The following is a 12,047-nucleotide window of genomic DNA, read 5'->3' on the forward strand; positions in this document are numbered from 1 at the left end:
AAATCTCTTTGTGTCATCTCACAAATATTTACAGTGATCTTGTGAGGGAAGACATCATGAGATGAGGCAGGATCAGAATCAGAATTTATTGTCATGAACAAGCCATGATATTCGGTGTTTTGTGGCAGCATCATAGAGAAAACATTCAAATACACCACCTTACAACAAAAATATTTTAAAAAGTGCCTGAAAAGTAAGGCAGTGTCTTTGGTTTATTGGTTATTCAGGAATCTGATGTCAGTGGGGAAAAAGCTGACCTTGTGACGGTGAGTGCTCGTCTTTAAGCTCCTGTACCTTTTCCCTGATGTTAGCAGAGTGAAGAGGACATGGCCTAGCTGATGGGGGCCTTTGAGGATCGAGGCTACTTTTTTTTTTTAAAAGACACTGCCTCATATAGATGTCTTTGATGGAGTGAAGTCTGATGCCTGTGATGTTGCAGGCTGAGTTAACAACCCTTTTTTTCTTGTCCTGAGAGCAGATGCCTCCATACCAGACAGTGATGAAATCAACCAGAATCCTCTCCATGGTACACATTGTAGAAGTTTTTGAGAGTCTTCGGTGACATACTGAATCTCCTCAAACACCTCATAAAGTATAGCCACTGGCAAGCCTTCTTCATGATTGCATCAACATGGAGGGTCTTGGACAGATCATTAGAGATGTTGACACCCAGGAATTTGAAGTTCTTGACCCTCTCCACTACTGAGCTCTCAATGAGGCATGGGTTGTGATCCCATGATTTCCTCCTGAAGTCCTCATTCATCTCCTTGGTTTTGCTAATGTTGAGTGCAAGGTGGTTGGTGTGACACCACACAAAGAGTTTATCTATCTCCCTCCTGTATTCTTCCTCATTGCTGTTTATAATTCTGCTGACAACTGTGGCAAACCTTAGCATTGGAATTGTTCCTAGCCACACAGTCATGGGTGTATAATGAGTAGAGCAGTGGGCTAAGTACACATTCACGGGGTGTGCCTGGGTTGATAATCAGTGAAGAGGAGATGTTATTTTTATTTCATACTAATTTTTGTCTTCTGATGAGAAAGTCAAGGATCCAGTTGCAGAAGTGGGTACAGAGGCCTAGAGTTTGTGGCTTTTTGACCAGCACTGACGGAGTAATGTTAATGAAGGCAGAGCAATGAAGAGCAGCCATATATATGAATTGTTGTTTTCAAGGTGATCCAGAGCTGAGCGGAGAGCCAGCGATATTGCATCTGCTGTGGAGCAATTGTGATGATGGACGAACAGCAGTGGATCCATATCTTTGCTTAGGTACATGTTAATTATGGCCATGACCAGTCTCTCAAAACATTAGAAGTCAGTACTACTGGGCGATAGTCGTTGAGGCAGCTCACACTTCTCTTCTTGGTCACTGGGATGATTGATCCCTTTTGAAGCAGGTGGGAACCTCTGACTGCAGCAGTGAGATGTTGAAAATGTCCATGAACACTCCAACTTGTTGATTGGCACAGATTTTCAGTACACTGCCAGGTATGCTGTTGGGGCCTGACGCATTGCTAGGTTTCACCCTCTTGAATGATGCTGTGACAACACCCTCAGAGGCAAATGTTACAGGGTCCTCAGCCTTTGCAAGGATTCTAGTAGGCATTGGTTGGTTCTTCTTTAATGTCAGGCTTTTTGTAATATTTTGTAAAATTGACTTTATTGGCCTCATTGCGGCTAATGTTTCCAAAGTACATGAAGCCCTCTTAATCAGAATGATATCTATCATTAAGTTCGATGACAAATTCAGTGAGTATGCAAATGTGAATAATAAACAAAAATACAAAGACATTTTCTATTTTCATCCCATAGTTTTGTAGTCTGATAACTTTTATTTACCAAAATATTATCATCACTGTTTAAGACACTAGTCTACTTAGGGAAGGGAAAGATTCAACCTAAAACTGCCTGGATCTCCAAGTAAATCAATGTTGTATATTCAGATCACAATCTCTCCCAAAATGAGGAAGAACTATGCTGAGTGTCACTTAAGGCTCTGCCAGAATTTCCTTATAATTAAATATAAGTATCCATATATTGACAAAGAGTAATACCAATAACAACCCCGAGATATAAAATGAAGGTGATAGTATCAGAGATTTTTCCTCTTGCCCGAGTCAAAGCGAGATTTTTAAGAGACAGCTGAAGGCTGATAAAAGGGTAACATTCTGTTCTGTAGGTTCAGGAGATGCAAGGGTGTTTTTTTTTATTACCATAGCGTTTCAAGATCTTTTTCTAGGATGACTTCCGCTTCCCTTTTCCACTGCCTTGCACTGTTCACTATTGGTTAGTGAATGGTCACTAACTCATTCCTTTGCATTCCTTAGCAACTGGGGTTAATGCCAAGTTTTCATTGTTGCCCTAAGTTTTCTGGTGATACTTGAAAGAAGCCAAAAGCCAATTTACTTTGCCAGCTGATTGGCACACCCAAATTTCTCCTCTGCAATTTTAAGTTGTCATTAATAAGTAAAAGCAAGGAAGCATCTGAAATGTTTTCCATCTGATACTTTACCTGTGCATTGGAAAATCTGGTCAAAATGCTTCTTTCATGTGTTGTGAACCCAGTGATTGCTTGTTACTACATTACCATAAAACACATATTTTTCTGCATTCATCAAAATGTTCTTTTAAAATCTTCCAGCAGCATAGATTGGTGTTGCTTTGATATCAACACAGTCAATATGTAACGTATCCTGGAAGTGACTTGCTGTAGCTGTTGAGATTCTGGTAGCAGAATAAATCTATTGATCAGGTCTCTTGATGACTGTTTCAGATCTTGACATGGACTGTCACCAGATACTTTCAGCTCTTTTTTTAAAGCCCCATGGTAGAGAATGTCAAGACATCAGCAAACCTTGGTTGCCATAGGCAGTGCATAACACTTTAATTATTTTTATAAATTTTCATTCAAATGTATGACTGTTATTTGATTTATTTTTGGATGCTAGACTATTTCTGGTCTTGGCTAACACAAGATTAGGGAAATAATTGTCAGTGTACAGGTTTACCCCAAAGTTTCAATTATTAATGATGTCCAGCGCAGATATACAAAGATGTTGATATGATTCCTTTCTTTTTCGAAGAGTAAAATAATCATCCTGTCCACCAAAGTGCTAATCAGACAGTATAGCAGCAGTTGCACATGCCATACTTTCTTTGGAAATTGAATCAATCTATATCATGATGTTGTTGTTCAAGTTTGCAATGGGGAAGTTTGTGTTGATAGCATTCCAACTGAATATAATACAGCAAGTAAAATACAGTACTGATGTGCAGAGTGAAATCAAAGAGTACAGAGCGAAGGCAGCGTAGTTTTACTATTTTGAGGTTTACTCATGGGTCTGATAACACCAGGAGCAAAACTGTCTTTAAATTGGTGGTGCACAATCTCAAACTTCTGAATCTTCTCAACAAATGTGGCCAGGGTGGAACAAGCTTTTTAATATGTTGACTGCTTTCCAAGTTAGTGGGAATTAAAGCTGGAGTAGATAGAGGGAAGGGATGTTTGTGTGATAGTCTGAGCTACTTTCATAGCTCTCTGCAGTTTCCTGCAGTTTTTGTCTGGTGCAGTCACTGTACCATGCAGCAATGCACCCTTAGTACATAATGATAAATGTCAGTAGCCAAGGAGAAATTTTAACCCTAATAGATTTTGCATCAATTAACAGTCAGAGAAAGTGTTTGTTTTTAAACCTTAGATTTAACCAAATACAATCTGTTAATTTACATACAGAGCATAATGATGTACATATTCTGAATTTTCTGTAATCTTGTACCACATTCATGAATGGAATACAACACATGGACCCCAACTGTTCCTGTCAGGGAAATTGATTGGGTGAGAAATTCATTATTTAAATATGGAGAACATGACCTCAATCATAAAGCATATTCATTCAATTTTGAACATTTCCGAGCTATCTCTATTAAATTGCCGCTGGTATGGGGGAATTGTGTGCAGACTTGGAGGCAATGGTGTTTTCATGAGTCTGAAAGCCCTTTCCTGGTAGTAGTGCTGGCAGTGAAACACATAAGTATGTCAACACTGTGATTGTAGTGAAAACACAGAAATGATGGAGGAACTCATCTTTTCCACTACATTGCATTGTTCATTAACTCATCCATATGCTTTGCTCAGCAGGTATTAAGTTAAGGTCTCACAGCACCCATAGGAGATATGATATATAACCGACATTTTGGGCCTGATCTCTTCTTTGAGTAAAAAGCAGGCTGGTGCCTGAATTAAAAGGCTGGGGAGCAGGAAAGGTGGGGAGGAATATATACCAATGGACAAAAGGTGTTAATTGGACATGGACAGGAGAGGAAAGGAGACAATTGATTGAAGGAGAGGGGTTGAAATCTGTGGAGGCAGAGCTGAATGAAAGGAGATGGGGAAAAGGGAACAGAGAGAGAAAAAGAGTGTAAGAGGAAAGGAGACACAAGGAAAGATGGGAGGGAGGACTCATGAAAACTGGAGAAATCATTGTTAATACTATTGAGTTGGAGGGTGCCCAGACCAAATATGAGGAGATCTTCCTCCATTTTGCTGGTGGTCTCAGTCTGGTAGTGCATGAGACCATGGACAGTCATGTTAACATGGGAATTGAAATTGGAGGTCACTGAGATTTATTGTGGCAGACAGAGCTGAAGTGCTCAATGAAGTAATCTCCCAATCTGAGTCCAGGCTCTTTACTGAAGTGTGAACCACAAGGCGAGCACCTGATGCAGTAGATGAAACCTACAGATTCACAAGTGAAGTGTTGCTTCACATGGGAGTATTGTTTGGGGCCCCAAATGATGGTGGGGGGGGTGAAGTATGGGTGCAATGGTATAGTCTCTGTGGCAGGTGCCAAGGGTGCAATTGGTGGATAGGGAGGAGCGGATTAGTGTAACATGGAGAGAGGGTCCATGTGGAAGGTGAAGATGGAGGAAAGGTGAAGATGCATCTCATGGTGGGATCAAATAATAGAGTGCCTTCCAAAATGTTGGGAAATACATTTTTTTTTGTTTATTTGCCCATGTGCTCTACAGTTATAAATTTGGAAACAAGCAATTCACATGTGATTAAAATTCAATTCCAAATTTTATTCAAGGTTATTTGTATATATTTTGGTTTGAATATGTAAGAATTACAGCACTTTTTGTATATAGTCCCCTCACTTCAGGGCACCATAATATTTGGGACATAGCAGTGGTACATATTTAGTAGTCATGTTTAGTACTTTGTTGTATATCTCTTGCATGCAATGACTGCTTGAAGTCTGATTTGTAGGCATCACCAGCTGCTGAGTATCTTTTCTGGAGATGCTCTGACAGGCCTCTACTGCAGCCATCTTCAGCTCCTGTTGTTTTGGGGATGTCCCCTTAAGTTCTCTCTTCTGCATATGGAAGTCAATCTCAATTTGATTTACATTAAGTGAAGATTGGTTGCATCAACAGTATATTTGGGATCATTGTCTTGTTGTAGGATGAAGCACCATCCAATGAGTTTGGAGGCATTTGCTCGAACTTGAGCAAATAAGATGTTTCTATACACCTCAGAATTCATTTTTCTACTGCCGTCAGCAGTTACATCATCACTGAAGATAAGTGCACCGGTACTTGTGGCAGCCGCACATTTCCAGGACATAACGCACCCACCGATATTTTACAGATGAGATGATATGCTTTGGATCTCAGACAGTTCCTTTACATAAACCACACTTTGCTCTTATCAGTCACATCTATGCACAAGACATTTTTTCCACGATTATGCAGTCTCTTTTAATTACTTCTTGGGTAAATGAAATCTGGGGCCAACCTGTTTCTGTTGCTAACTTAATGGTTTGTATTTTGCAGTGTAGTCATTTTGCATTTCTGTTCATGAAGTCATCTGTGGATAGTAGTCATTGATCCATCCACACCTGCCTCTTTATATGTGTGTTTCTGATCTGTTGGACAGACATTTGGGATTCTTTCTTCATTATGATGAGATTTCTTCTGCCATCTGCAGTGGAAATCTGTGCAAGTACTGAGCTGGCCAGTACTCCCTTTCTTCTTAATGATGTTCTAAACTGTTGATTTTGGTAATCCTAAGGTTTGGGTGGTATCTCCTACTATTTTATTCCTGATTTTTCTTCAGACTAATATTTTTTTGAATTTCTTTGGTGTAACTCTGGTCCACAGAATCAGAATAAAATTTATTGCCATGAACAAGTCATGAAATGTAGTGTTTTGTGGCAGCGTCATAGAGGAAACATTTGTATTATTGCTATTACTATATATAAAAAAAAAAGTTGTGCACAAAATGTAGGGGAGTGTCTATGATTTGATAGATTATTCAAGAATCTGATGGCAGCGGTACCTTTTTCTCAATGAGATCAGAGTGAAGTGGGCATTGCCTGAGTGGTGGGGGTCTTTGAGGATAGAGGCTGCTTTTTTTTAAGACACCACCTCATGTTGATGTCCTTGATGGAGTGGTCTAGTACCCGTAATGTTGCAGGCCAAGTTAACAAACCTCTGGAGTTTATTCTTATCCTGAGAGTTGGAACTTCCATACTAGACGGTGATATAACCATCCAGAATGCTCTCCATGGTACACCTGTAGATGTTTTTGGTGATGTACTGAATCTCCCCAGAAACCTCACCAAGTTTAGCTGCTGGTGAGCCTTCTTTGTGATTGCATCAACATGAAGGCTTCAGGACAGATCCTTGGAGATGTTGTCACCCAGGAATCTAAAGTTTGTGACCCTCGCCACTACTGACCCCTCGATGAAGACTGGGTGGTGTTCCCCTGACTCCTTGGGTTTGCTAACATTGAGTGCAAGGTTGTTGTCATTACACCATTCAACGAGCTGATCAACCTAACTCCTGTATGTTTCCTCATTGCCATTTGTCTGCCAACAACTGTGACATCATCGGCAGCATTGTACATAGCATTGTAATTGCGCATGGCCACACAGTCATGGGTATATAATGAGTAGAGCAGTGCACTAAGTACGCATCCTTGGAGTGCACCTGTGTTGATAATCAGTGAGGAGGAGATGTTGTTTCCCATTCATACTGACTGTGGACTTCCAATGAGAAAAATGGAAACTACAAACTCTAAAAATGAACAAAACCTTATGAGCAAGCCTACCTCTCTTATACCTGCACCAATGAAGAAGCTAAACATACTCGAGTACTCACAAATATCTGTGAAGTCAAACATTATGGTGCCCTGAAATGGAGGAACTATGGATAAACCAAAACATATACAAATAACCTTGAATAAAATCTGGAATCTGCTCTTTAATCACATGTGAATTGTTCAGTTACAAATTTAAATGTGTGGAGCGCAGGGACAAATAAACAAAAGAAAGTATTTTTGTCCCAAACATTATGGAGGGTGCTGTAGGTGGTGGAAATGGCAGAGGATGAGATATATGTTAGTTGTGGAGGTTTGTGGATTGTTAGGTAAGGACAAGGGGGGTGGGGGGTAGAATCCTGTCCTTGTTGTGCATGGGGGCAGAGGGGGCCAGGGCAGAAATGCAAATAATAGAGTCTATGTGGGTGAGGGATGTGTTGATGGTAGTAAAAGGGAAGCCACATTTCTTGAAGTAAGAGGACTTCTCAGATGATCTGGCTTGGAAGATCGCATCCTCTGAGCAGATGTTTTGGAGACAGAGGAATTGTGAGAATGTAATGGACTACTTCAAAGGGACAGGGTGTGAAAAGATGTAGTGATAATAGCTGTGGGAGCTGGTGAGTTTGTAGAAAAAAAGCAGTTGAGAGTTTGTCTCCCAAGATGAAGATAGAGAGACTGAGAAAGAAAATAGTTTTGCGAGAGATGGATTAAGTAAATTTGAGGTTCGGGTGGAAGTTGGTGGGAAAGTGAATAAATTCATAGGTGCATGAAGCAGCACCAAGTAGTCAACAATGAAGGATAAGAAGAATTGAGGAGCTCCACAATTGTGTTGAATTCTAACATGGATTGCTCCATGTAGCCATCAAAAGACAGGCATAGCAATAGCCCATGGCTAGCCTTTTGAATTGGAAAAAAATTGAATGAATCAAACGAAAATTTATTGAGGTTGAGGGTAAGGACCGGAATACTTGAAACTGCCTTGGCGAGCAACTGCAGTACATTTTGTTGATGGTTAACATAGAGAAAGACTATTTTGGTGATAGATTTGATGAAACAACCATATTGCTTTGGGTTTATTGAACTTTGAGTTTTGTTGGCCCTCCATTCATGTGGAATCATTGGTGTTGCTGCATAGGGATCTCAGAGGTTGGGAAGCACACCTCTGAAAAGTGATCAGAGGCTGCCAGCCTCACAAGCTCAGTGCTGGTTCCAACCATCCTGTATACTTTTGGTTAAAAGTATTATCCTTCCTCCAATTCCACCCTGCTGACATTGGCATGCAACTATACTGGATTGTTGGTCTATTTTTGTTTTTTTTAACTCACTGATTCCAGTGAATTATTCAGGTACATGACTCCTCAGAATCCCTCTGAAGCCTATTTGTGAACCCTGCCTGTGCCGTAAGCTAATAAAAGCATTTGTTATCCCTCCAGTTGAGTGTGAGCTTTTATCTACACCACACTTTGTGTATGGTTCATCATGTCTCACCAACTGTAGGAGCCAAAATGTGTAATTTGCTTACTTACTTTGTTTGGTAGATGTTCCATTGGTCCCTGCACAGTTGTCAGAGGCATCCTGACTTTGTTTGGCTTTCTGCGGCCATCTTTTTTCTTGTACACATGTGAGTTCCAAGAGCAAGCACTGTGCATTAGTATATTAAAGTGCCAGCTGGAGCATATGTGGTATATTTGTGTATTGGAATGCTAGTTTGAGCGTGCATGATGTGTTAGTATATTAGAGTGCCAGCGGAGCATGCACGGCGTGTTTGTGTATTGGAGCGCCGGTTGGAGCATATGCAGTAATGATTGATGTGAATGGGGAGCTTCAGATAACATATTATAAACATGGTGATATAGAGAAGGGTGAGTGAAACACTCATAACTTTTGTTGACTATTAGCATTAATGTTACTCTGTATTCATGAAGCTTTCATGCGATGTCATTTATAGTCATTTCATTGAATGTTAAAGAAGATAATTACCAGTTTGCGTATTAAATAAATAATTGAAATACATTTTGATTTGTATTGGAAAAATTGAAATATGTTACAAACAAGTGTCTCACCCAGCCTATTTATTAGATCAAAGTTGCTATATTTTAGTCAATGAAAGATAATTTTTTGGAACATAAAACTGAAGGTTAGAAGATAAAAAATCAACTCTGCGCTTTGGATTGATATTGAAAGTGGTCATCTTGGAAATGCTTCGAGTTGGGAGCACTTTGTAATCTACATCCATCCATCATGAGTATTGGCCAGAGAAGGATTTTGTTTCTCATCTAATAGCAAGGTGTCTTATAATCATGTTGATGTAGCCATTTCTTGAAAATATATGGATGATGTGGTGGAAACTCGTTTGTTAATAGCAGCACCACACAGCTATTAGAAGTCTGAGGATTCATCTGTATTTGTAGAAAGTTTGAACAAAGTTTGGACTTTGTTGCTGCTAGTCCATTGGGGACTGCTGATATGGCTCGTGTTGCGTTTACTCGAAGGGCGGTGGAACAAGACGAGTAAAAATGGTTGAAGCAGCTGCTGATTTTGCAGTTAAGGAGCAACAGATTAAAGACATGAAGGTTTCAGATCTTAGAGAAGAGCTGAGCCAACAGAAACTAGATACAAGTGGAAATAAGGCAAGACTGAGTCTGGCAAGGGAAGGAGCCAAGGCTTTGTTTGATGGGAATGAAGATATTGCAAAATCATTGCAGAAGCATTGACTGAATATGAAGATGACGAAGAAATGACCAAAGATGAATCACCAAAAGATGATGAACAAGAGACTGAAGATGCAATGAATGTACAATTAAAATTGGAAGAATTAGAGAAAGGGGTAGTAAAAAGACAGTATATGACCTGCAGGATGAAATAAAATCAAGTGACAATGCATTAAATGTTAAAAGCAAAGGAAGCAAATGAAGTACTTCTGGTCCAAGCTCCAGAGTTTCTTGTACAACATCAACATATTTAAAAGTAAGAGCTGAAAAGGCTGATATTAATGCTGAACAAGAAAGGTACAAGGATAAATATCCCTTAGAAGAACTAGAGGAATTGCAGGTGGAGCAGCTATGAAAAGAAGAGGAGCTGAAGCAGGAGCAGCTAAGGAAGAAAGGGGAGCTGCTAAGGAAGAAAGGGGAGCTGCTAAGGAAGAAAGGGGAGCTGCTAAGGAAGAAAGGGGAGCTGCTAAGGAAGAAAGGGGAGCTGCTAAGGAAGAAAGGGGAGCTGCTAAGGAAGAAAGGGGAGCTGCTAAGGAAGAAAGGGGAGCTGCTAAGGAAGAAAGGGGAGCTGCTAAGGAAGAAAGGGGAGCTGCTAAGGAAGAAAGGGGAGCTGCTAAGGAAGAAAGGGGAGCTGCTAAGGAAGAAAGGGGAGCTGCTAAGGAAGAAAGGGGAGCTGCTAAGGAAGAAAGGGGAGCTGCTAAGGAAGAAAGGGGAGCTGCTAAGGAAGAAAGGGGAGCTGCTAAGGAAGAAAGGGGAGCTGCTAAGGAAGAAAGGGGAGCTGCTAAGGAAGAAAGGGGAGCTGCTAAGGAAGAAAGGGGAGCTGCTAAGGAAGAAAGGGGAGCTGCTAAGGAAGAAAGGGGAGCTGCTAAGGAAGAAAGGGGAGCTGCTAAGGAAGAAAGGGGAGCTGCTAAGGAGGCAAAAGGAGAAGATGGAATTGAGAGAAAGAAGAGTTGTTATTGATTCATGGTTGAATGTATTAGAAGGTTTAGAGGTATCTGGTGATTGAAGTAGATTACCTAAAGTGCATGATGGTATGGAACCATATTTAAAGAAATAGCCACAGAAAACAAAACCAAATATTAAGACTGATAAATTAGTGCCATGGGTAAAAAAAAAAAAAACATGCATATACTAGGTCATATCTTTCCAGAGCATGGCATAGCAAAGCCACATATACTAGTGGTAACATCTGCTGATAGACTTGTGGGCTTTGGTTCACTCCAATGATGCAGCTTCCTTGGCATTTGAGTCAAACATCAGAAATGTGGGTGAATCTACACGTGAAGCTTTCAGATACATTACTTGCTACAAGAGGTGGTTTACCGAGCAGCAAACTATCATCTATGAGAAGAAACAATAAAATTGTTGCATCATTGATCCAGCTACAGTCTTTATCTTCTTTGCTCAAGAAAGAGAATCAAGCTTTTGATGGAGACCCACTTCAGTACCATGCGTTCATAAGATCTTTCAGACGCAATATTGAAAACAGTGTGAAGATCCTGAAGATTGTCTTTATTATTTGGAAGTGTGCACAGGACAGCCAAAGGAACTTATAAAGAATTGTCATCATATGACCTCAGGAAGAGGATTCAACAAAGCTAAGACTTTACTAGAGAAGCATTTTGGCAGCCAACATCAAATTGCTTCAGCTTGTATGGATAAAACTATTAAATGGTCATCAATAAAACCGAATGATGAAAAGGCTCTACAAGAATACATTCTCCTTTTTAAAAAGATGCTGTAATGCCATGGAAGATTTGGCAACATTAGTGAGCTTGACATACCTGGTAATATGCAAATCATCTGAGATAAATTACCCTATTGAATGTGGGATCGATGGAGACATTTGGCTTGTGATTTCCAAAAAGTAAAATTCGATCAAAGAGCTAGTTTAAAGTATTTAGTGGTTTTTCCTGAAGACCAGATGTACCTAGCAACAGATCCAATATTTGGCAATAACAGAGACACTTCAATGGGGAACAAAGATGTAAGGAGATCCAACTTAAAACCTAGTCCGAAGTTGAAAAGGAGCACTTTTGTTACTACTGTGTCAGTTATAATTAAAGAAAAAGATAAAGTAACTAAGGAAAAGGAGAGTTTAGCTATTGAGAAGAGTTGCTTGTTCTGTAAAGGTGAACATGGTTTGAAAATGTGTTTATGGTTGAAAAAGAAGGAACAAGAAAATAGCTTTTTTTTTAAAGGAAAATTGAATATATTTTGGCTGTCCGTG

The 12,047-nt window shown here is 40.0% G+C and overlaps 1 protein-coding gene across 1 annotated transcript; it reads left to right on the plus strand.

Annotated features, from left to right (window-relative positions):
- Positions 1–10,168: 10,168 nt before the first annotated feature.
- LOC138740040 (caldesmon-like) lies at positions 10,169–10,777 on the plus strand. Its single transcript, XM_069892483.1, has one exon. The coding sequence runs from the start codon at positions 10,169–10,171 to the stop codon at positions 10,775–10,777; it is 609 nt and encodes a 202-aa protein (XP_069748584.1).
- The last annotated feature ends 1,270 nt before the right edge of the window (positions 10,778–12,047 follow it).

This window comes from Narcine bancroftii, chromosome 7 (genome assembly GCF_036971445.1).
Source record: "Narcine bancroftii isolate sNarBan1 chromosome 7, sNarBan1.hap1, whole genome shotgun sequence".
Lineage (NCBI taxonomy): Eukaryota > Metazoa > Chordata > Chondrichthyes > Torpediniformes > Narcinidae > Narcine > Narcine bancroftii.